We start from the raw sequence: 25,767 nt of genomic DNA, 5'->3' as shown, positions 1-25,767 counted from the left end.
GAAACTCACTGCAGTAGCAGAAGCTGATTGGGGAAAAGAAAGGGAGAGAGCAAACTGCTTCAAGTAGAATGTTTTTATTCACTATATCAATACTGCTGTGGGTTAACTCTTATACTCCTTTTCATTATTAGCAGTGAACCTACTGCTACTTGAAAGAAGAATAGGAAGTAAGAGTGGTGAGGAAGATATTGCGTGGCTATAGGTGATTGGAGCACATTAACATACTAGGAAGAGATCGGATCTCTTTTTCACATGCAGTTGATTAAACTCAAGGATGTGTAGACATATAACCAAGTCATGCCCTCATGCTAATGTCAGATGAAATTTCCCATAGGTTCCAGATTTCCTTGCTGGTGCCAGATGTGCCATATTGTTATTGTCTGTTGTTTTGGCAGCAAAATTACCCTGCGGTGTTATGAAAGGGTTGTTTCAGCCAGAAGCACAGTGACTTGCAATATCTGAGCTGGGAGCGGTACCTGTGCATTCTTCTTTCTCTTCCCCCTCCTTTGGGCTCTAAAGCCCACTGTCACTGAAAAGCATGTGGATTTTGAACCCTAGCAGAGTTTGTGTGATGAAAGGGCTTGTGGAAGAATGAAGGAAAGCAAGCCCTAAGGCTGCCTTTCACAGCATGCATCTTGCTTATTTGTGTCTTGTTTTTCTTATCTGCTTGCTCTGCTTTTTCCTGGTGCAAGTCACATATTTTGCTCCTGATATATGAGACTACTAGCACGTAGCTGTGGCTAGGGAATGTCAAATTCTATAGTTGTTAGACTTCACAAAGTCTTTTGCAAGCAATGCCTGGGTAGGTTGGTTGGTTGGTTGGGGTTTTTTTTGTGTGTGGCTTTCTTTGCACAATTTCCTGACAAAATATTTAGCCAAGTGTTTTCAAAAGGAAGTACAATCACATATCATCTTTTCATTATAAATGGGAACAGGGAATAAGAAATGGTTAATCTTGAATGACAGTGCCCCTTCTTTTTCCACCTTCCATAATCAAATTGACTGCTGGTTTGTTGGTTTTTTTTTCCAAACAAGAGCTATAAAGGCTAAAATGGAAGCCCTTAGGTATATTAAAACAAGCTGAGAAAATGTACAGCACTGCTATCTCATGGTAAAGTTGTGAAAGGTTGAAGTTTTCATCAGAGAGGCACTGAGTCACTGCATGGTGCTATGTAATAAATAAACAACTAAAAGCATTTACAAGCTGCAGAAGAAATTGAAAATGGTTAACGTTCCGGCTTTGTAATTTGGTCTCTGCATGACTGTATAAAGCTAAATAATGTATCTAAAACTGGCTGTCCTGAAACTAAAGTTGTCGGTGTGGCAGTTTAGCTGTTTGGGTTTTTTTGAAGTCTAGCAGTTCACAAAGTCAAATTTTAAGGAAAAGCTGAGGCAGTTTTGCTGCATTTTGCTTTTTGATTACAGAAATCTATTTATTTAGACTACATGGAACAGGTGTGTTAGTCTAATAAAGCAAAGAGCCAGTTGTGAGGGATGTGGTGTGCTGCTGGTGGTACTTAGTGTTGTTCGTACCAGGGCTCTGCTGGAGGCAGCTTGGTCTGTTCTGGGAGAATTGCTGCTGGAGCACTATTAGCAAATTTGTTTCCTGGTCACGGTTAACTCTCTCACAAGAGCTGTTTCAGCTGGGTTTTTTTGTTACCTGTCCTTCTCTGAAGGCTTGAACTTCTTTGATCATACCCCAGCTCTATTTCTCTGTTGGTCTAGAACCACATCTCTGCTTTTATTTTCCTTTCTGTGCTCTTCTTTTACTGCATATCTGCCTTCTCAATTTGCAATATTATGGATTATTTCAACAAAAGGAATAGCAGAAGCAGCATCATTTAAGTGTTCTTTTCTTCCTTTTTCCCCCATGTGCTTCTTTCTTGTCATTACTTTCCTGGTTTTCCCTTTTCCTCCTTTCTGCTCTTTCTTTTCTCCCTTTTTCCCTCTATAGGGATTTATGCTTTCCCTCCCAGGTCTCGTTCAGTTTGAAGGACAAAGGGATTTTCTGCAAGACATTAGAATGGCAAAGGAAAATGTACAGACTTTGTTTAACACAGCAGGTTTTGAAGTTGCTTCCCTGAGTAAATAGTGCAAAACAGAGGAATATTTTGAACCACGGCTGTTTATTACTCTAGATGGGTTTGACCCAACTTCATGCCTGTTTTCTATATCACATTAGTTTCATACAAGCAAGGTGCTATAGGAAGCCTTAAGACTGGCTAATGCGGCTTGGTGGTGAACCAGACATATCAGAGTTGTAAGTGCATAACACTGAGCTGAGTGGGTCTCAGTCAGGTCCCATATTTCCATTCTCACATGCATCAATGTCTCACTACTCGGTGCCAAGAAAAGACCTACAACATAAGCCAGGGAGACGAGATTTTGGCTAGAAAAAGCTTTGCTAGAGAAGAGGAAAAACTTCCTTTCCAGGAGGCTTCCAAATTTACATTGAGCTCAAATAACCCTGGGACAAGCTTAACTTTTTTGCCTCCAGGAGGTTTGGTGGACGTGCTCAGTGAGGTGATTCCACTTTTTCTGATCACCATCATTTTACAAATTGTGGAGTGTTTTTCCAACATGACAGCTTGTGTTGCTGTATACTATTTTGAATTATCTTGATATGCCTTTGAAAAATCTGACAGCAGGAATATGCAAAATTAAGCTATTTTTATGTATAGACAGAAAGTAGGTTGGCATTTCAAAGGCAGGATGTAAGACGTCTGAGCTCAAGCTAAACAAAGCAAAAAGTGTATCCAAGTGACCAATAAATATTTATGATTTTTATATTTGGTCATGATCACTACTTTGGCTTCACAAGTGTCTTTGCTCAAGATTTTAGATCAGAAGTGTCTTTCCTGGTTTAGTGTACCATGCAGGTCACAGTTCAATGATTTTTGCCTCACAGACTCTGAATCCAAGACAGAGATCACTAAGAACACCGAAAATTGCGTATCTGCCACAGATAGGTTTTACTTTTAAGAGTAATCAGTTTAACTCCAGCACTCATCATTTGACTGTGCAGCCTAAAATTAAATAATAAAAAAGGCCTAATCCTACAGTGTTATTTGTGATATTATATATGCTGACAACATCAGGTTTCAATCTTTCCTATCATCAAACAGTTGGCTAAGTGTAATACAGGAGAGGAGTACGTTGAACTCAAATCCATTTGATATTGACTGTGTAACAATCCAAATGGTTTTTAGGTTCCTATATTCTTGTGAATTTACATTTTTAACACATCAGTCATGATGACATCAACTTTTAACATATTTTAGGATGATTTTGTGAATTTAGCAGTGATTAAAAACATTGAATTGTTGGTTGTGAGCTATTTGGTTTAGTGTTTTTGTGGGGTTTTTTTGCACCTGTGCACGTGTACTTTGGGCAAATGAGAGTAAATTTCTGTATGATACTCTATGATATCTCTTAACAATGATTTAAGAGGATTCCTGGAGGATTGACTGTTCCATTCCCATTTCTTGCTTTTCTTGGGACTACTGGGAAGACAAAACAGCTATATTGGATGTTTTCAATGATTTTCACCTTCTGAAAGCTAAAATAAGAGCACTGCCTTGAAATCAGTTTGAACCTAAGGTCAGTTAAAACTTACAGTGACAACTCCAGTAAGGGACACTTTCTGTTCTTTTCTTGACTTTACAGAAAAGAAGAGCAGCAAGAAGGCAGAAAGTACACAGGCTGGAAACAAGACTTTTGCACCCATCTTCCTTAAAGGTCTGACTGACCTCAAAGTAATGGATGGAAGTCAAGTGATAATGACTGTGGAGGTATCAGGTGCGTAGCTATAGAACAGTATTATTTAAGAATGTTAAGTCTTGCTTCACAGTGTGTGTTTTTTTCCCACTGTCTTCTTCTTTTAGCAGTTGTATTTGTATTTGGAAATAATATTTCAAGAGACCAATTTTTTTAAAGTAAAATCTAGGTTTGTCTAATCTGATCTTCAATGTAGATGAATGTTATACAGAGTTAATGTGTCCAGACCTGTACAGTTGTGTCTATATTGGAATAATAATTAAAATAAGGTTGTTATTGGATCCTGATGTTGAACTAAAACTAAATCTCAGAGGACTTGTTTTACATGTTGTTGTGAACCAAACAAAATTGTGTTCTGGAAACCTAGGGCAAGAGTGCTATAGAAAAGAGCAGTCCTAGTATGAACTTAATAGAACCATTAATGGTAATAGAAACCATTGATAGCCAACTTTGTGGCATCTAGAACTCATTCTCCCTCTCTATTGTATATATGTTTCCCATATTCATTTGTATTTTAACTGTAATGAGGTAGGCAGAACTATGCCATATTAAATAGTACCATCAGAGTTAAATTCCTGAATGTTTGAAGGATGAAATTGCAGAACCAAGTGACAGAAAAGAGCAAACTTTGTTCATTTTCTTAATCAAAAGGTGGTGCGGGTTTGTGTGTGTCTCTGATTCTTTTGTTATGTTTTGGTTTTGTTTCCTTTTTTTTTCAGCTAACCCACCTCCTGAAATTATCTGGCTGCATAATGGGAAAGAAATACAGGAGACAGAAGATTTCCACTTTGAGAAGAAAGGCGATGAGTACAGTCTGTACATCCAGGAAGTGTTTCCTGAAGATACAGGCAAATACACCTGTGAAGCCTGGAATGAGTTAGGAGAAACTCAAACCCAGGCTACATTGACAGTACAAGGTATAAAGTTCTTCTCCACCTTAGGAAATGCTAGAAGAAAATAATTCTAATGTGCTGAAGAAGCATCTATTTAAAGTACGTGAGTGTTTATAAGGTCTGTTGTGAAAGATGCTTGGAGTGCTCAGTCTCTGCATCTGAATTAAAAAGGACATTGAGCAGAAGCAACTTTAAAAAAAGTCTTTTCACTCTGGAACATTATGTTACTATTTCAGAAATGCATTCTTCAGTCCTGTTCCTAGGGGCAGTGCAAAACTTCTGCTAAATGCAGTTTCAGATTCTAACTGTAATGTTTACTTAGCTACGGACTTAATGTAAACCATTTAATAATGTTCTGCTTTCTAATTAAAGCCTTGTGTGTTTGGAAAGGCTGTCTATAAGCCAGGTATCCTGACTTTAATATCAGCATAGTAGTGGTAGCAGTTGAGGAACACGTGATTTCTGCAATTTGAGAACTAGTTGCAAAAACTTTTGGCTTTGAATCTTCACATATGATGTAAATCCCACAGTAAACACTGAGGCACTTACAAACTTCTGTGATTGGGCATTCACTGCCATCATGACAGGGACTTCATCTCATCCTACTGTATGCCAACCTTTTCCCACAGGCATTACTGAGAATTATTTGAAATAAATGGGAGGGGTTTGTTATTTTTAATGTAAAAGTCCTTAACCACAGGATTTCAGAGAGCTGTGTCTCCAGGGCTGGGTCTGTAGTATGTTGTCACTTTGAATTCTGTCTGCTCTGAATTCAGACCTTCCTCTGTTCTCTAAACTCCACTGAAACCTAGCCTCAGGGTTGGTCTTCTATATTAAATGCAATTTTATCCAGCTGTTAATGATGATTTATTACATGAGCTCTCAACAGCACAGCAGTTACAGTACTGTCACTTACTCTTAAAGCTATTCCTATCCATATTCTTTAAGGGCAAATCTTCAAGATTCCTTTTAGGGAAGGTTTAAAGTCCCTTTGTTTTGTTCTTAATATAGTCCTAGATTGAGCCAGTAAAGTGCCAGTAAGTAAATGATTAATTTTAGTATCAACAAAAGTTACTTCCAAAATTAAAGCCTGACTTATTTTCAGATTAAGAATGTATACCCTGCATGTTCAAAATAACTTTGCTAGTCTGTGATTGCTTTCCCTGAAATTAGTTAGCTTATTAATTATGTTCAATCTTTACAAACTGTGTTTGTAAACTGCAGAACCTCAGGATGGTATTCAGCCCTGGTTCATCAGCAAACCAAGATCAGTGACAGCAGCACCTGGGCAAAATGTCCTTATATCTTGTGCCATTGCTGGAGATCCTTTCCCCACTGTTCACTGGTTTAAAGATGGGCAAGAAATAATGGCAGGAACAACATGTGAAATCCTGCAAAATGAAGACATCTTCACATTGGTCTTGAGGAATGTGCAGTCTCGTCATGCAGGGCAATACGAAATTCAGCTCAGGTATGTTTGCCATGGGTAGAGCTTATTCCCTTGGAACAGTTAGTTATAATTACCCTCAAGTTGAAATTCCTGCCTGAAAAAGACAAGATTTCCCTCTTATTTGCACGAAACAGTATGTTACTGAAGGAATAAGATACTTCTGAGGAATTAACTAACAAAACTTAAAGAGGAAAGAAAGAAAGGACAAAGTAGTGGAGAGCTTCCTTCTGGGGTCCTGAAAAACAAAGCTCTGTGGAAGCAGCATGGGAGCAGTGTGGATTTCTAGTAAAGGAGAGCACAGTGAGTGTCTTGATTTTGGAGATAACTTTTATCATGTTTGGCATCCCTCTGGATTTTTGTAAAGCTACTTTCTTTCCATGAGAACAGCCTGATCTGGAAGGGATCATTCTACAAGACTATGATCCATACCTTTAAGGGGAGAAAGTGCTTCCTTGTCATGTTACAAATGTCTGAATTTTATATGGAAGTTATAGTCTGCTTTTTCTGATGTATCTTTAAAATGAGGCACCCTGATGCTTTGAATTTTTTGTCAGTCTTCCAAAATTTAGAAGAGCTTTTTTTTTCCTCTGGTAAAATAACTGTCCTTTAAGTGAAGAATAAGATTTGCTGGTTCTTTACCTTGTAGAAAGTGCCACAGCATTTTCTACCTCCAGTGGTGAAGATTGGGCATAATTACATGTCCCCTGTGTGGCTGTAGAAAACTATATGTATGACTTAAAACTGCTGTTAATGTTCTGTGCTATTTATTTAAGCATCATGGACATTTGAATCCATTGCACTGCAAGAAAATTATCTGCAGTGCTCCACACACTAGCCTTTCAGTCCAGATGGACTAGTCCAATAGGCACTTTGTACAGATGTTACAAAGTGTTGGCACTGCAGCTCTACGCCTCTTGCACTTGTCTTGTTTATGATGCTTTTTGTCTTTTTCCCATGTTATAAGCAAGTTACTTTTGTTTCATAAATTTCAGCCTAGTGCAAAATGTAAAAGTCAACTTGTCCTTTGCCTTTGTCTTCCTAAACCAAGTGGACAAAGTGCTCCTTGATAAATCTAATCTGTTTAGCCTATAAACAGCGAGTTTAATTTCTTATAGCTCTAGCTTACTTTCCAACCCCATATGATGGACATATCACTATGTAGACACCTAGCTGTAGGGTATGTTTCCATAGATGATCACAGGCAGCCACACACTAGCCTCAGTATATTTTAGTATTTAAATCAGACAAGGCACTCCCTTTTCACCAGAAAAGAATGCTTTAGAACTCATGTATATCAACAGTTCCTATAATGAAGTTTCCCTACACTTTATTTTAAGCCTTATTACTAATATTTATATGGTAGAGCTGTGTGTGCCAGGATCTTGACAATATCATGAACATAGAACATAGCAGAATGCACACTTAGAAACTGTTACAGAAAATTAGTGGAGAAGAACAATTTTTGGGAGGGTGAGAAGTGAAGTTGTAGCTAGAAAACAACACAGCTGATTATGGGCTAGCTTCAGTTACTCCCCAATCCTCTCACTGGAGAAATAGCTAGGGATCCCACAAAGATCAGTGCATTCACATGGGCTTTTTCTAATCCATAATGAGTAAAGGTCTGCTGCAACTAGAGCAAGGGGAATGCTTTTCACACTGCTGTCATTTGTACAATTTCTTCTACTGTTCGGGGAACAGAAAGCCAGATGCTTTCAAATTGCATGTGTACTATGAGGAATGGAGAAGTAACTGCCTCAGGAATATCCAAGGAGCCAAACGTCAGCTGTAAAACTTCAAGTCTGCAATAGAGCTAAAATAATTTTCAGCAGCAAGTAGTCTTGTCTAAATAGCTTTTGAACTGCTTGCATTTATCTTGAATTCGTGATTGAGAATTGTGTATACATTCCCAAACAGTCTTAACAGTACCTGAGAAGAGAGCTGCTTTTAGTGTCTTTCAAAAACTCCTGCAAAGTCCATTTAACATAGAGAATAACTGATAAACCACAAGCCAATTCACTGAAGAGTTTGCAGAGAAGTTGTCAGTGGGCTATTTTTAAAAATTATCATTTTCTTTTCAAATAAAACATGCAACTCCTTTCCATGTATTAATTTTAGAAGCATGCTGCACAGCTGCTTTTAGGGAGTCATTCCTTCTCCAACTCCCTTAATTAGTCTGGGCATTGTTTCCTACTTGTGCTAATTATTTTCCAGTTTTCTTCTGCATTATGCTTAGAATATAACTTCTGTCATAATATCTCCACAATTTCTCTTTTGAGTTGGCTGCATCAACAACCCCATGCAGTGCTACAGGCTGGGGTCAGAGTGGCTAGAGAGTGGCCATGCAGAGAGGGACCTGGGGGTACTGGTCGATAGTAGGCTGAACAGGAGACAGCAGTGTGCCCAGGTGGCCAAGAAGGCCAATGGTATCCTGGACTTCATCAGGAATAGTGTGGCCAGCAGGAGCAGGGAAGTCATTCTGCCCCTGTGCTCAGCACTAGTTAGGCCACACCTTGAGTACTGTGTCCAGTTCTGGGCCCCTCAGTTTAGGAAAGATGTTGACTTGCTGGAACAAGTCCAGAGAAGGGCAACAAAGCTGGGGAGGGGTTTGGAGCACAAGCCCTATGAGAAGAGACTGAGGGAGCTGGGGTTGCTTAGCCCGGAGAAGAGGAGGCTCAGAGGAGACCTCATTGCTGTCAACAACTTCCTGAAGGGAGGTTGTAGCCAGGTGGGGGTTGGTCTCTTCTCCTAGGCAACCAGCACCAGAACAAGAGGACACAGTCTCAAGCTGCACCAGGGGAGGTTTAGGCTGGATGTTAGGAAGAAGTTCTTCACAGAAAGAGTGATTGGCCATTGGATGGGCTGCCCAGGGAGGTGGTGGAGTCACCATCACTGGAAGTGTTTTAAGAAGAGACTGGATGAGACACTTGGTGCCATGGTTTAGTTGATTAGATGGTGTTGGGTGGTAGGTTGGACTTGATGATCTCGAAGGTCTTTTCCAACCTGGTTTATTCTATTCTATTCTATTCTATTCTATTCTATTCTATTCTATTCTATTCTATTCTATTCTATTCTATTCTATTCTATTCTATTCTCACAAGTCAAAAATCTAGTCTTAAAAATACGACTTTAACAAAAGATCTATCTGTCTCTTCCTAGTTCTTTCTCCTTTATCAGAGTGAGCTGAAAAAGGTGATAAATCCATCAACTATTGCTGGTTGGTTTTCTGTCTTTCCATCCCTCAATGCTGTTTAGAAACATGTGTTTGCTTTACCTTTTACCCTACCTACTAAGTTTGGCTTCTAAGAGTGTGTTCATCATAACCCTTTCCTGGTCCTTGTTTTAAACCTACACAAACCTCTGATACTTCTACACTTGCATTCTTCATTTTTATCATCCTTACAATGTTCCATTGAGCATGTTATTGCTCAGGCCTCAAGGAATGGTGTTGCATAAATATAAAAAGAACAACAGATTCATCCAGTACTGTGGTTCATCTATTGACATTTGAGCATTTTACAGCCTGCAAAATGCCAGCCATGTGATGGAGGGATAAGAAATAAATTAGTGTCTCTGGGAAACCATCATAACTGAAACAGGAAATAGAAATCCTTTTTTTTACTCAGAAAACCACAGACATATTTTTCTCATCCTGTCCTTTGCATGTTTCCAGTGATTTAAGCACTGGTGTCCTTTCATTCCAGTATGACTTCCTCCTATTCTTTCAGTGTGTACATCATAAATGAGGAGGTAAGCAAAGTACTGGGCAGAGACGGTGTTTGTTGAGCAGAGCCTTTATCTTTATAACAGCACAGTCAACATGAGAGACCTCAGGAATGCCTGCAGTTCTGTAAACAAATCATCTGCTTTGTTAACCTTTGTCTTCTCAGATGCTGAATATTTATCTTCTCACTCCATCTTCCATAAAGTTTGGTTAGTGTTGATTAATATTACGTAGAGATTTTGATAATGTGATTAAAATCAGAGGTAAACACTCATAATTCAGGGGTATCTTGGATACTCTGCAATTCAGGCTATATAAAAAGCAGTTGTAAGGTTACATTCCGTTACATTAAACAGTAAATACAGTTCCATCTGTCTGCAAGATACAGTTTGCAAACCTTGTTTTCAGCTATCAACACATAGTCTGTTTTCAGGAGACAACACCATCACCCCTTCCCATTCCATTCTCCTACCCAACTGTAAGATGAAAATAAAATGATTGGTCTTGCAGACGTAAAAACCTTTTGGCCAATCTGTCAAATGAGGTAAATCAGTGCATCCTCTTTGAGGTTCTGCTTTAGGTCAGCTGAAATTGTGATCCAATTGCAGTCTTTAAGGTTAAAGCTTTATGGAGTCAGGGATGTGTTTCTCCATTTAACTAACTCACAAGAGTTGCAAAACCTCATCCTGAGACTTCACAGTTACCTGCACTGAAGCACCACCTATAGCAGGGGATCAACTTCTTTGCCCTCTTCAGTTCATTCCTAAAAAAACCCTGTAATTTACTCACAGATACTGGTTTCACACTTAGTAGGCCAGTAGGAATGTTTGGTGTGTCCTCACACTATAATTAACAGTGCTTTTCCCCCTCTTCCTCTAAAGAGTTCTTCCTAGGGACGTGCAGACAATAACTCACATCTGAGGCTCAGTGAAAATATTTGAGTAGATTCTGCCAAGAAACTAGTATTTCAAGATATTTTGAACATAAAAGCCATTGCAGGGAAAACTGATCCCACAATAGGACAGAGCTATTTTTAAAATTGCTTCAGGCTTTGCAGCTGGGGTTTTATTTGGGTTTGGTAGTGGTGGTGTGGGGGGGGTTATTGTTATTCCTTGACATTTTAACGATAAGTCCTGTGCATGGGCATTCTATAGAGCAATCCTGGAAAGTACAACACTTCGAGACACTTCTTTACAGCATAGCTACTAAGCATGGGTTTTATCCATGCCTATCATTATTCCACAATAACACAGTCACTAAGATCTGTCTTTGCCTAGGATTTTGTTGATAAAATGTCAACATGGAGAACTTCAAGCTGCAGAAGTAATATTGTTGTTACCAAGACTGAAAACAGCAGAGACATGAAAAGCTCGAAGTAGTGCTTGTGGACTTCAAAGCTCTGTTTTTTAATAACTAGCCCCTCTGTGTCTTGCCTTGTCTAGATTCTGAAATTGTGTAAATGTAAAAAGCTTTAGAAAGTTTCCAGAATTATTCTTGATTGAATTTCAAATTCAGTCCTTCTTAATTTTTCTTGGCTTGTTTCTCATTTTCCATCACGCAATCTCTAAGGTAAGTCAGTGGTGTTATCTTCACTCTTTTGACTGTGCAGCTGAATTCAGAAAACCAAATTATGTTCTCCCTGCCCCTGAAATCAGTAAAAAAAAAAATCCATTTGATTTCACTAGGAGCAGGACTTGCTCTGAGAAGGCTACACTTCTGAATTGGACACAGACAGTGGTCTCGTTTTCAGCCATTCACTTGAATCAGAAATCATAACTAAGATCAAAAAACTACCTGGTGAATAATTTTTCCATCTAGGTACTTCTGTGTTCCACTGTTGCCATATTTTGTAAGTGCTTCCCAAGTTTTTAAAAATAGAACAAAATGTTCTGCTGCTCTCTTAACCTCTCCTTTATTTTCCAAACCCCATGAAAAATGGCTTAGATTAGAGAGGTTTGCTTTGCCTTCCTTATTTGCTTCTTTGCATATATGAAGAATTTGCAGAGAGAAGGTTGCATTGCAGAAATAGGTCCTGCAGAAATGATATTTTTCACAGTGGTCAGGACCACATTCAGTATGTGTAGATCCCTCTCCTGGAAGAGTGCTGTCTCTGTTACTTTAACCTCTCCCACTGGTGACACAACTCATGTGGGCAAATATTTTCACCATACAGTCATGACAGAAGCTAAGCAGTGGTGCCTCCCTGTTTGATGTATGCTGTAAATTGTCTATACTTCAGTTTGTATGGTGTCTCCTTCTTCTCCAGCTTCAGACTTGTTTTAAATCCTAGAGGAAGAGTAATTGAACTCTAGGAGACCTATGGGAGGGATCTTCTGGTAAACAAACAGCCTGCTAACAGCCCTGCAACACTGGTGAATGAGAAAATCCTTGAGCAGTTTCAGAGTGTGTCTGCTTTTCTTAAAAGCTTCTGAGAAGCAGGGGGGAAAAATAGTTTTGTGAGTTTCAACAGTGGTGAAAGAGAAAGGTTTTCAGCAGAGTTGGTATCCTGCCATCATTTCATGGTAATCATTGTGCTGGGAGGAGGTGGTATGCAATTCTTCCTATTTATCTTTCCATTGATCTGTTTTTGTTGGTTTTTTTCCCCCCTATTTCTCTTGCTTCCAAATGGGGGTCCTATATAAAAGGAAGTAAGAATGGCAGGTCTCCAAGTACAGGACTGAATTAGATACTCTGCCTGGACCTTCTCCTGCCTTTCAGACAGTTTCTGTTTGGTACTTAGATGTTCTCTAGTCTTTTGCATTGGAGAAAATTAGTGTTGTGGCTTCCAGTGCTGTCCTTATGGACTGCCTTCAGTAACAGTTTCTAGTGTGCATGTTCTGACTTGTCCATGGTTTTTTGTTGTTAATGGTCATAAGGTCACTAAGATGTGTTCCTATCAGTACGGCCTTTAATGTGCAATCCAGTTACTTCAGTAAACCCCACCAATTTCTTCTTGGTGCTAAAGGCTTGATTTTTTTATTAGGCTGATCCACTGTTTCATTTTCTAAAGCAATAGAAAAGAAGGGAAGTCTATTTGAAAAGGTGATGGCACTAACTGCTATTATAAAGACATAACTTAGCACTGTGTCTATGTTAATCTTGCCTACTGTGTGACTTCATTGCAAGTTGCAAATAGGTGAAATGATAATATATTCACTCAAACAGAATCATATCTAGGAATCTATCTCCATTTAAAAAACAGGCCAGATGCTATGTTTATGACAGACTTACAGAAAGGCACTCCTGAGTGTATCTTTCAAACTTCAGGGTGCAGTGGACTTGGAGGTGCTGTTACCTGGCGAGTCTTTTGAAAAGAGAATACAGCTGGGAAAACCTGCCTTTCCTTTCACCCCCCATCCCCACCCCTCAACACCAATATGTCTTGTTGATGTCCAGGAAATGTTTTTAGTAGCAAAATTTTTTTTGTTGTTTGAAAAAGAAAAATAATCCAGGATTTTATACTTAAACTGAGAAGGATGGAAGGGTTTTTTTACTAACAAAAGATGTCTCTAGTCCTTAATCAATTCAAGTCTGTTTTTTTAAGAGCAAATGAGGGGAGTAGTGGCAACAGTTACACAACTGCTGCCCAGAGGGAGTTAAATTTTGCTGTTGGCATCTTCTGTGGAGAAGGGCTGTTTGGGGCTAGAAGCATGATATATATCTGCGTGAGGGAAGGAGCAATGGGAGTGGGGGGAGCACTTTAAATGAATTCTTTAATGGAAGCCCTTTCCAGAAGGCATCCGTGGTATTCCTCTGCAAAAGGAAGAATAAGTACTCAGCACCATATATGGTGACACTTTTATGTTTTTTAATATAAACATGTACAGGCTGGAGCAGTCCATGTAGATGCATTTTGCTGATTGGTTGGGCCAGGGGGGAGGGAAGGAAATGAGACCCTGCTTTTAATATCTTAACATTGGAAAACTTAAGAGCTTGCGTTTGAATAAATAAACAGCAGGCAGAGCTGGAAAGATTTTCAGCTTTGCAAAATAGCCCCTTCCTCTGCCTTGCTTGTCCAGATTTTGTATTTGTTTTCCTTTAGCTTGTTTGTTTGCAGCTGTTGAATTCTGTAAATTGCTTTGATTTTTGTTCAGGGAGTGTGTTGTTCCCAGTAACAGTTCAGTAAAAACTATCTGAGATATCTTGGCTCCAAATATCAGAGGCAAAATCCACTCAGTCAACCAACACAATGCTGGGCATAGGAAAGGAGGGTGACACACTGGGTTTGAGATGGTTTAGTGCAAGACACAAGAACTTAGCTCAGGCAAGTTAGAGTTTTGGAGGGAGAGAAAAACCTCGGCTGTTCTGATTTCACTTAAATATTTCAGGAACCAAGTTGGAGAATGCAGCTGCCAGGTGTCTCTGATGCTGCGGGAGAGTTCAGCTTCCAGAGCAGAAATGTTCAGAGAGTGAGTATTTTTCCCAGGGACTTGCATGGGTGGGTTCTATTTTTTGCTCCGTTAATTCCCTGCCCTTACGGACCCAGGCTGGCTGCTGTTCAACCTAATCCCCAAATGTGACCCAACAAATTGTTTTCATCATACAGACTAAGCACATTGTACCAAGCCAGAGTGGAGAAGATCTTTTTTGTTTGTGCCCTTATATGGCTCCTGAAGTCATCATTGATGCAATAAACTAATGGAGAGTGCTCCTCTAATCAACCTCCCCTTCTATAAACACATTTTGTTCCTGCACTGAGATTGTTCCCTGACATTTTTAAACCAGCCCCTTTCCTGGCTCTCTCTTTCTTTTCTTTTTCGGATCATAGTGGGAGGGAATCAGCCAGCTGTGGAGAGCAAAGAGATGGTGGAGATCATGGTAAATTAACATTTGGTAGAACAAGTGGCTTCAAAAAGAACAGCAGTGAAAACAGAGCAGCTGAGGAAGAGCAGGAGGACGTCCGAGGTGTGCTGAAGAGGAGAGTTGAAACTCGGGAGCACACAGAGGAGAGCCTGAGGCAGCAGGAAGCTCAGCAACTTGATTTCCGTGACATTTTAGGCAAGAAAGTCAGCACCAAAAGTTTTTCTGAGGAGGAACTGAAAGAAATCCCAGCCGAGCAAATGGACTTCCGAGCAAACCTGCAGCGGCAGGTCAAACCCAAGACCTTGTCAGAGGAGGAAAGGAAAGTTCATGCTCCTCAGCAGGTGGACTTCCGCTCTGTGCTAGCCAAGAAAGGCACCCCAAAAACCCCATTGCCAGAGAAGGCACCACCTCCTAAACCAGCTATTACAGATTTCAGGTCTGTGCTGGGCTCAAAGAAAAAGCCACCTGCAGAGAATGGCAGCGCTAGCACCCCAGCACCAAATGCCCGCACCAATTCTGAAACCCAGAATGCAACCCCCAATTCTCAAGCCCCTGTTGCCAAACCAGCAGTGAAAAAAGAAGAGAAGAATGACAGAAACTGTGAACATGGGTGTGCGGTGGTGGATGGCGGGATAATTGGGAAAAAAGCTGAAAACAAAGCCCCAGCAAGCAAACCCCCAGCAAGCAAAGGAACAGCACCTTCCTTTACAGAGAAGCTTCAGGATGCTCAAGTAGTAGATGGTGAAAAATTGGTCTTACAATGTCGGATTTCCTCTGATCCCCCTGCAGCTGTCAGCTGGACTTTAGACAGCAAACCCATCAAACCATCCAAGTCCATTGTCATCTCCCAAGAAGGTAAATTAATCGAGTTACAAGCCAGCCGGATGGCACATTGTTATATCTCGCTCTTGATTAATAATATTTAGTTCATTAAAGGTAATGCAATACTTTATTTCAGTCCTGTGCCAGTAACTGCTTCCAGATGCACCTTTCTTGTTATCTCAGTGGAGTACACAAGGAGCAGTACTGTTTGACATTTCTTGCAGATTCTCCTTTAATAGCCTGCAGATGTAATGTTTATAAAGTTGAACTTTGTACATTTTTAAATGCCATTTACATTGCTAACGCTGTTTAAGGAGCCGGCCCATGACGCTTGTTGAAGCTGAACTTTAAAGATTTAGAACGTTGAAACCACAATAATATTATTGCTGGTTTACACATTCCAATTTAGTTCTCTGTACCTTTGGTATTTCAGGCTTTTTATTGCAATGAGAATCACAGGAGCAAAGAGAGGTGGTGTTATAGGAAGAAATTACTCCAACTTTAAGTTACATAGTTAAGATCAGAGTTGAGAATTAATTTCCAGTGCATTCTCTGCCCCATCACAGATGCTTCTGTTGCCTTTACAGACACTGAAATATTTGAACCCTGCTGGCCTAAAACCTTCTAAGTAATGTCAAAAAACTACAGAGTTTGATAGAAGTCTTCAGAGAGAACGCTTATTATTGTCAGATTGAATGATTTGTTTATGTTCCACACTCTGTGTAATCAAACACAGTGAGACTGGGTTTGTATGAAGATAATTTGTATCTAGGCAAAATATATTTTCCCTGGGATAAAAATAGGGAAGATAACTGATAAATGAAAGAAAAAATATTTCTTTACTTCACATTTGTTTTGCAAAACACTGAGGAGAATGGCACTGTCCTGCATGTTATAGTAAAAAAAGCCCAGTAAGAGTCATAACTTGACACAGAGGTCTGCAGTGTTAATTATGAATTTCTCTTAATTTGATCCAGACTGTTTTCAGTGTTATTAAATGAGAACCAAATGAATACACACAATGGTTCACCACAGCAGTGAATCCTTGTGCAGTGTTCCAAGCACTGAAATATGAGGACTCTAAAGTGGATGCAGTTAGAAACAACATTGTCCAGATAGGGTGGAGGGGGAAAAGTACAAAACTAAGGGGATACCAAAGGAAGTAGATAAAGAGAGGGAAATGGTAGCAGGTGTATGGTGTCTGGCACGTGTCAAAGTGTCATTAAAAAATCATTTATGTGAATGCATGATGAATTTCCCCAGAGAGAATTGTGTATAACAGGGATAAGTGTCATGTACATGAGAAGAGGTTGACTGGTGGAAAAGCCATCCTTGTAGAAAGAACTGCCAGGATCAGGAAGGTGGGATACAGACATTTAATCAGCCTTACAAGGGCTTTCTTGAGTTTGTGCAGAGCGAAAAGAAATCATGTTTCATGCATCAGCTAGACAGCATCTCTGTATGAAAGTTTCTGAGCTATGGTGGAGCCTCATAAAGTCTAAAGCTTTAGTGTTCTGGTGCTGCAGAATGCTGTTTTCTTGATTGAAATAATGTGAGTAATTGACTGTTACAATCCCCCAATTCATATTCACCTTATAAAATAGTACTGCAGAGCTATCTGGGCCAGTGGAGGCTGTCCATGCCCATGGTAGGGGGGTTGGAACTGTCATTTCAATTTTAAAAACACAGTGTTTTGGTGTTTACAGTGAAGTTTACAGTTTGTCTGGACTAGGTGACATTCTTGGTCATAACACACGAGAGCTGGCATTTTGTCAGCAGATCACAAGTTAGCAATGCTTTCCACTGAGGTAAGGAATCCACTGGATAAGGAATCCACTGTTTCAGGACTGTTTCTTGCAGGAAGTGAAGAAATTGCCCTTATATTTGACTTGTACCTGCATTATTACGCTAGTATGCTTAGGCAGTTGGCATTATCAGTACTTCAAAGTTATGCTTTCTTTTGTGTGCATTGCAGAGGATCTTGGAAAGAAATATTACACAGGGAAGTAAATGCTACAGTTTTTCTCCTTTAATGGAAAGAAATGGAATGAGGATTAGAACTTTTTTTTTTTTTAAAGCTTATTACATAGCCACTGGTACACTGCTGGCTACATTGCTTAATGGTCTGTTTAGGTTATTTTCTGACAGTACCTGCTAGCTTTGGCACTTGCAGATCAATGTGTTGCTGCTCTCCCACTGTGAGATGCTTTCATGCCAACTGTTAAGTAATCAATTAGGTATGCATGATACTTTAAGTAAATTCCAGTTTTCTTGGAGATTGTTTTTTTCTCTTTTCCCCTAATTAGGAGCACATAAATAGTTGAAAGAACCAAAGGAGGGAAAGGAATAATTAGAGTTGAAGACTAGGACTGAGAAATAACAAATTCAGGATGAACATCAGGAAATATTCAGTAGAGAAACTGCAAGGATTAATCTCATAGAAAGTGTTTGGAGCAGCTTTAAACATAGAGAGCCACAATTAAATGGATGCAGTACTCAGCAGCCCAATGCCAAAATCCCAAATTCCATCTTTTGCCCCAAATGCTGAAAAGACAGCTTCATCACTCCCACAGGTGTCATGTCCTTCAGCGGCAGTGCTGTTGGCCAGCGTTGGAGCAGCATTTAGTGGGCTCTAGAGAAAATCCCATAGAGTCATCCTCAGCTAAAAGAATGCTGAATCTGTGATGAAGGAGATGAATTCAGCACAAATGGGCATAGCTCACATTAATGGGTTTAGGCCTTGCAAAGCCATTTTTACTTCTTTGGTATGACCTTACTCCTCTTGTGTTCAGCAACCAAATCCACTATGGAAATTAATATAGACTGGTTCTGTTCCTAGCTATTTCACCACCAAATGGGTTTGTGCTGCTATAACGTTTGGTGGTGATCACTAGTCCTGACATATGGAAAGTTTTCCAGAGGTATCTCACAGAATAAATTAACTTGGTCTTTGTCAGTTGGATACTGGAAAATCCTCCATCTAAAGTGTCTGTCTGATTCTCAGAAGCCCATCTTAGTATGGGCCCATGGCCAGAAACAGTAACACTTGAACATGCAGAATGCCGTGTATTATGGGAATTAAATTAACTCCTTCTGTCATTGCCAGAAGGCAAAAAGATAAAGCAGTTTGATGTTGTCCTGGTTCCAAATATTGTGAAGATAAATGCATGAAATCTGATTTCAGGAACATGCCCACATTATAGAGTAAGTGGAATATTTGGCCAAAAGTATTTGACTCAAAAGTATACTTGTGTGCAACAAGTTCACAGAATAGGCAAACTGAGTAGTCCTGTTAGTAGTCACTCCCTGAAAGTAACTTTCCTTGTCCTAGCTGATAGTAATGCCCTTTACCTGTTAGAAATAACTCTATTAACACATCTTGTCTGTGTTTGAAGAGGCTAAACAGTATATTGCCTGTCCAAGGCAGTTCAGCCATTAGTGTGCAAGAGTATGGGAGATGTTATCCCCACTTCTGTACCTTTGGTGAAGCCCAAATTCAATTGGTAAGGCCTTTGTCATAAGAAAAATTACCTTCTCAAAAAAAAGACCTTCATCTTCAGGCATATTTATGCACTATTTGTGCTGTATTCTAGTAGCTAGTCTAGGGTACCAATGCATCCTTCTATTCCAGGATTAAGTTTACATTAGCAATTAAAAGTCAGAATCTGTGCAGCATTGTACTGATTGCCACAATCACAACATTTCTAAGATCAGCCTCATTCCTTCCATAGAATTGTTTTGCTTGGAAAAGACCTTTCAGATCATCAAATCCAACCAGTATCTAACTCTACCATGTCTGGTGCTAAACCATGCCCATTAGCAGCACATCTATGCTTCATTTAAACACCTCCAGGGATGGAGATTCAACCACTCACCTCCCTGGGCAGCCTGTTCCAATGTTTGATGACCCTTCCAGTGAACAAATTTCTTCTAATGTCTGATCAAAACCTCCTCTGGTAAAACCCGAGGCCATTTCCTCCTATCACTTGTTACCAGGGAGAAGAGACCAACACCCACTTCACTACAACCTTCATTCAGGTAGTTGTAGAGAGTAAGAAGGTCTACCATCAGCCTCCTTTACACCAGATTAAGCAACCTCACTTCCCTTAGACACTCCTGATAAGACCTCTTCTCCAGACCTTTCACTAGCTGTGTTGCCCTTCTCTGGATCCACTCTAACACCTCAATATCTTTCTTGTAGTAAGGGATTCAAAACTGAACACAATTTTTACATTTCACCTATTAATGCTGTTTTGTTTCCATCTGAAATCTTGAACATCAGTACTTGTTTATCCATGTCTTTTAATAATTCCCCAAATGGTATTCTGTCAGTTGATTGGCATGAGTGATTTGGGTTTGTTTTACACTTGTATAGTACTTGGCACAGCAGTGCCCTATGCTACTGTCCTGGTGAGTGACTCACTCTTGGATAGCAAATCCAGATACAGCATTTTTGTGTGGTTGCACAAGTTGTTCTGGAAGACGACAGGGAAAGGGATTTGGAAGCTGGCATCCTGACTAAACTAGTGATTTGAGGGGAACAGGGAATATAAGTCAAAACTGGCAAACTTTCCATTTTAAAATCAGCTCACTCTGCTCTTTTTGGCTATATTTAGTACGGTGTGACTATATAGGTTTAAGAAGAACCACTTAATATAATCTCAGGATGGTGTAGTTTACACAGAACCACAGAATTGTCAGAGTTGGAAGGGACCACAATGATCATCATAGAAGAGCAACAAAGCTGGTGAGGGGTTTGGAACACAAGCCCTACGAGGAGAGGCTGAGGGAGCTGGGGTTGCTTAGCCTGGAGAAGAGGAGACTCAGGGGTGACCTTATTACTCTCTACAACTACCTGAAGGGAGGTTGTAGACAGACGGATGTTGGTCTCTTCTCCCAGGCAGCTAGTACCAGAACAAGAGAACACAGTCTCAGGCTGCGCCAGGGGAGGTTCAGGTTGGATGTTAGGAAGAAGTTCTATACAGAGAGAGTGATTGCCCATTGGAATGGGCTGCCTGGGGAGGTGGTGGAGTTGCCGTCATTGGAGGTTTTCAGGAGAAGACTTGATGGGGTGCTTGGTGCCATGGGTTAGTTGTTTAGGTGGTGTTGGATTGGTTGATGGGTTGGACGCAAAGATCTTGAAGGTCTCTTCCAACTTGGTTTATTCTATGTATTCTATGTATCTAGTTCCAACGCCCCTGCCATGGGCAGGGACACCTTCAACTAGATCAGGGTGCCCAGAGCCACATCCAGCCTGGCCTTGAAAACATCCAGGGATGGGGCTTCTACTACCTCCCTGAGCAACCTGTTCCAGAGTCTCACCACCTTCTTTCTAATGTCTAATTTAAATCTCCCCTCCTGTAGCTTGGATCCCTTCCCTGTAGTCCTATCACTACCTGACACCCTAAAAAGTCCTTCACCAGCTTTCTTGTAGGCCCCTTCAGATATTGGAAGGCTACAATAAGGTCTCCTCAGATACTTCTCTTCTCCAAACTGAACAACCCCAACTCTCTCAGCCTGTCCTCACAGAAGAGGTGCTCCAGCCTTTTGATCATCCTCATGGTGTTCCAGCACATCCATATCTGACTTGTAATAGGGGTTCCAGAACTTGACACAGTACTCCAGCTTAGAAAGTGTCCAGTTTGTAATGCTTTCTGTAAAACAGCCTTTTTTTTCTTCCTTAAGTTTCTTGGCAGTGTGAAGAGTCGATAATCTTGTTAGCAATAATACCTTAACAACTTTCTTGTGACTTAACGTAACTCGTAAATCTTCCTATCAGTTGTGCAGTTCTGTGTCTGTCAGTCTAACTAGGATCTGCTATGACTTTTTGGGTTTCTTGTCAGTTAACTTTGAGCAAGAATTTGGTGTGTAATTAACACAACTCTGAAAGTTTGCTGCTGAAAGTAGACAGATTCTGCAGCTTAAAAAAAAACCAGTTTCTTCAGAAAGTTTAAGACTGGGGACGGTGTCTGAACACCAGTTCTGACGCAGCTCCATGTTTGTCACGTGCCACAAAATTTCCTTCTGTGCTGCCATCTGTCTTCTTCCAGAAGTGCTTGTAGGGTAGTTTTAAAGAAAAAAGAGAGACATTGATTATCATCACTGGTGATTTATTGCATTATAAATAATGCATTATTGCATTTTAAATCAAGAATTGAAGTACTGTCTTATTTTTAATTTCACTTTATCTGAGTTCTTCTTCTTTCTCTGCTAAGCTAAAGAGCCTATTTGTACTTGAAAGACTGGCTTTGACTCTCTATTCAAGATACCTTTCTTTCTGCTTTTTTAAAATAACTTGTAACTTCAGCTCTTACCAGCTTTCACAGTATCACAGTATAACTAAGGTTGGAAGAGACCCCAAGGATCATCAAGTCCAACCTGTCCCAACAGACCTCACGACTAGACCATGGCACCAAGTGCCATGTCTAGTCTCCCCTTAAACACCTCCAGGGACGGTGACTCCACCACCTCCCTGGGCAGCACATTCCAATGACGAATGACTCGCTCAGTGAAGAACTTTTTCCTCACTTCGAGTCTAAACCTCCCCTGGCACAGCTTGAGACTGTGTCCCCTTGTTCTGGTGCTGGTTGCCTGGGAGAAGAGACCAACCGCCTCCTGTCTACAACCACCTTTCAGGTAGCTGTAGAGGGCAATGAGGTCACCCCTGATCCTTCTCTTCTCCAGGCTAAACAATCCCAGCTCCCTCAGCCTCTCCTCATAGGGCTTGTGCTCAAGGCCTCTCACCAGCTTTGTTTCTCTACATGATGCACTTTATCCAGGCCTTGGAGGCTTGGGTTGTTTTGGGGGAGCTGGTTGGTTGGTTGTTTTAGTATGTCCTCTTCAGTTGCTGTTTGCTGGGGTTTTTAATCATATCTGGAAAATAGGCAGCAGAACTATATGTCGGTGTCAGCATTGGCGAAATGGAGATCACCTTCCTATTGCTGTGCTTGCATGGAAATCTAAGTTCTTTATGAAAATCATCCAACTCCTGGATGATTACCCAAAGTGTTTCCTTGGTTCATTGATTCTCTTTCTACCTCACAACAGTGGATCTCATTAAGCCACCGAACCATGGTATCATAGTATCAGTCAGGGTTGGAAGGGACCGCAAGGATCATAGAATGGTTTGCATTGGAGAGTACTTTTAAAGGTCATCTAGTAAACCCCCTGGATGTTTGATACTTCCGTGTTAAACCTTTAAACCTTCTGAAAAGAAGACATCCCTTGCTGTCTGTGAATACTTCTCGATTCAATATCTTAAGCCCCCATTTTTGTGTGTGAATAGAAGTCAGCTCAACAAGTAAATGAGATTGTTTGTGAGGTCTGCCCTGTTTTCTCTCTTACTGTCTTTTCTCTTTCCAACATAATATCACAGAATCACGGAATGTTAGGGATTGAAAGGGACCTCAAATGATCATCCAGTCCAACTCCCCTGCCAGAGCAGGATCACCTAGAGCAGAGCACACAGGAATGCATCCAAGCAGGTCTTGAATATCTCCAGAGAGGAAGACTCCACAACCTCCCTGGGCAGCTTGTTCCAGTGTTCTGTCATCCCCACAATGAAAAAGGTTTTCCTCATATTTCCATGGAACTTTCTATGCCTCAGTTTCCACCCATTGCCCCTTTTCCTGTCACTGGGCATCACCAAGAGCCTGACTTCATTCTCTTGACACTCACCCTTTACATATTTATTAACATGAATGAGGTCACCAGGGCAGAGTAGAGGGGGAGGAGAACCTCTCTCAACTTACTAACCACACCCCTTCTACTACACCACAGAATGACATTGGCCTTCTTGGCCACAAGAGCACATTGCTGGCTCATGGTCAACCTTCCATCCACTAGGAGGCCCAGGTCCTTTTTCTCTTCACTACTCTCCAACAGGTTACTCCCCAAAATCTGCTGATACATGAGGTTGTTCTTTCCAGGTGTGAGCCTCTTGCTCTTGTTGAATTTCATTAAGTTTCTCCCTTCCCAACTCTCCAGGATGTCTAAGTATCACTGAACGGCAGCACAACCTTCTATCACCTGTAAGTTTATCAACATTAGTTTATGAATACTTCTACAGCACACATTAAAATATCAAATAACTTTTGTCCTACTCTGATCACAGAGGAAATCCACCAGAAGCATACATAGAATACATAGAATAAACCAGGTTGGAAGAGACCTTCAAGATCATCGCGTCCAACCCATCAACCAATCCAACACCACCTAAACAACTAACCCACGGCACCAAGCACCCCATCAAGTCTTCTCCTGAACACCTCCAATGATGGCGACTCCACCACCTCCCCAGGCAGCCCATTCCAATGGGCAATCACTCTCTCTGTATAGAACTTCTTTCTAACATCTCGCCTGAACCTCCCCTGGCGCAGCCTGAGACTGATACCAAGAGAGGGTTTCCTATTGTCAGATTTTTCATGAGATCTTTATTCTGACAGTTAACTCTTCTTAAATGACTGTCATGAATATAGTAATAAAGGATTAATTGCAAGCAGAATGATGTGAGTTAACACAAATATTTCAGTAAAGATTAAGAAAATTACCTTTACACAGATACATTTGCCACAGATTTGCCAGTGTTACCTCATGAACAGCAAAAGCAGGTTTCTTATATTGTTCTCCTTTAAATTCTGTCAATTACCAATCACTAAAATTGATATTTTTGCTTCTCTGAAAATCATGACTTTTTTCACTACTTTGCTTGTTTTCAGTGCAACTTAGTCAGTGTTTTCCAGGTTATGCCAGCTGCCATACTTAAATGTGACTGTGACACTGAGATATTTGCATTTTCCCCCAGATTTGTGATTTATTGGGAAATTAACACTGTGGGCCAACAAGTTCCTTAAAATGTTTGTTATGGCCCCTAGGCACAATTTCTTATGGTCTGGTATTTATTCATGTTGAATAAACACATCCCCATGGGATACAAATGAGAAAGACATAAACTTCAGTCTGCATCACAGATAAGAGCCATGAGGCTAGCCAGCTACATGCCAGTGCAGGGAATTAGACTCAGGGCTGTTTTCTGTTGGTTTGTGTATTTGTTTTATATCCAAAGTTGACTTTCTGTGGAGTTTCATGGAAAGAATGCAGAAGCCTAGAGATATTTTAAACTGGCTTACACTATTTTCGAGTAAGTCAGAAAATCCTTTAATAGCTCAAAGTACAAGGGAAAGGCTTTGTTTATCTAAACCAGAGCCTGCAGTAAACTGTCACCTTCTGTGGCTGCTCAGGTCTTTTCTAGAGCTGCTCCAGTTCCAATGTCTAAGTGGAAGATCCCAGTTTACTCCAATCGTGAACTTTGTGAGACCATTTTAAACACTGTTTGTGGCCTGGTTCCTTCAAAAATAATACTAATAACAAAAAGATAACAAATTCTTTTCATTGACTGGGATTTATAAAGTGCCAGGATTCAGAGTACCCAACTGGAGTGACTAGCCTGGGCTTTCTTGCAGTTATGAGAAAATAAGCTACTTTCAGGTCATAAAGGGTTTTTGCAGAGGAAATACCAAATACTTCATTGAGAGACATTTGGTTTTCTGGCCCCGGGAATTGACTGTAACTCTAGATCACAGAACATAAGCCTATTGGGGAGTTTTCTATCCTTACGAAATTTCATCAAGTATTGTCTGTCTGCCTTTTTTTTTTTTCCTTTTCCCCTGATTCTCTAGGATAACAACTTTTCTATAGCCATGCTCTCTTAGTCTCCTTGTATGCTCCTGGCCCAGCCTGACAAATATTCTTTTAATGATTGGCCAGCTTCACTCTAACTTCCAGCAGTCCACAGACTCATGAAAGTGAGTGGCTAGGTATCATAGTATCAGTCAGGGTTGGAAGGGATCATCTAGTTCCACCCCCCCTGCCATGGGCAAGGACACCTCACAATAGATCAGGCTGGCCAGAGCCTCATCCAGCCTGGTCTTAAACACCTTCAGGGATGAGGCCTCAACCACCTCCCTGGACAACCCATTCCAGGGCTTCACCACTCTCATGGTGAAGAACTTCCTCCTCACGTCCAGCCTGAATCTCCCCACCTCCAGCTTCATTCCATTATGGTAAAGGAAAGTGACACAACTTACCTCATTTCCCTCTCATTCCTCCACTCAGGGCAGAATACCACCATTGCATTGGTGAGAGCTATAAGGTTTCTTCCAACCAAAACTCTTCTATGATTCTATGTACTTTGTATGTGCTGTTCCAGTGTAGCTGCTGGGGAGTATGGAGAAGACAAATGGGATACAGATTATTGCTTGAAGAGGGTGAAAGTTAGGAGAAAAAGAATGCAGGCCTTGGAA

General features: G+C 40.6%; 1 protein-coding gene across 3 annotated transcripts in view; it reads left to right on the top strand.

Annotated features, from left to right (window-relative positions):
• MYLK (myosin light chain kinase) overlaps window positions 1-25,767 on the top strand; it is a 147,408-nt gene that overhangs the window by 57,470 nt on the left and 64,171 nt on the right. For all 3 annotated transcript variants that reach the window (XM_054176404.1, XM_054176385.1, XM_054176394.1), the window contains 5 exons: window positions 3,667-3,798; window positions 4,497-4,694; window positions 5,895-6,141; window positions 14,170-14,250; window positions 14,610-15,499. In XM_054176404.1, the coding sequence (XP_054032379.1) occupies window positions 3,667-3,798; window positions 4,497-4,694; window positions 5,895-6,141; window positions 14,170-14,250; window positions 14,610-15,499 (1,548 nt within the window). The remainder of the gene's footprint in view (window positions 1-3,666; window positions 3,799-4,496; window positions 4,695-5,894; window positions 6,142-14,169; window positions 14,251-14,609; window positions 15,500-25,767) is intronic.

This window comes from Dryobates pubescens, chromosome 2 (assembly GCF_014839835.1).
Source record: "Dryobates pubescens isolate bDryPub1 chromosome 2, bDryPub1.pri, whole genome shotgun sequence".
In the NCBI taxonomy this organism is placed as follows: Eukaryota; Metazoa; Chordata; class Aves; order Piciformes; family Picidae; genus Dryobates; species Dryobates pubescens.
The sequence above is the reverse complement of the archived record's forward strand: the minus strand, read 5'-3'. Positions and strand labels throughout refer to the sequence as shown.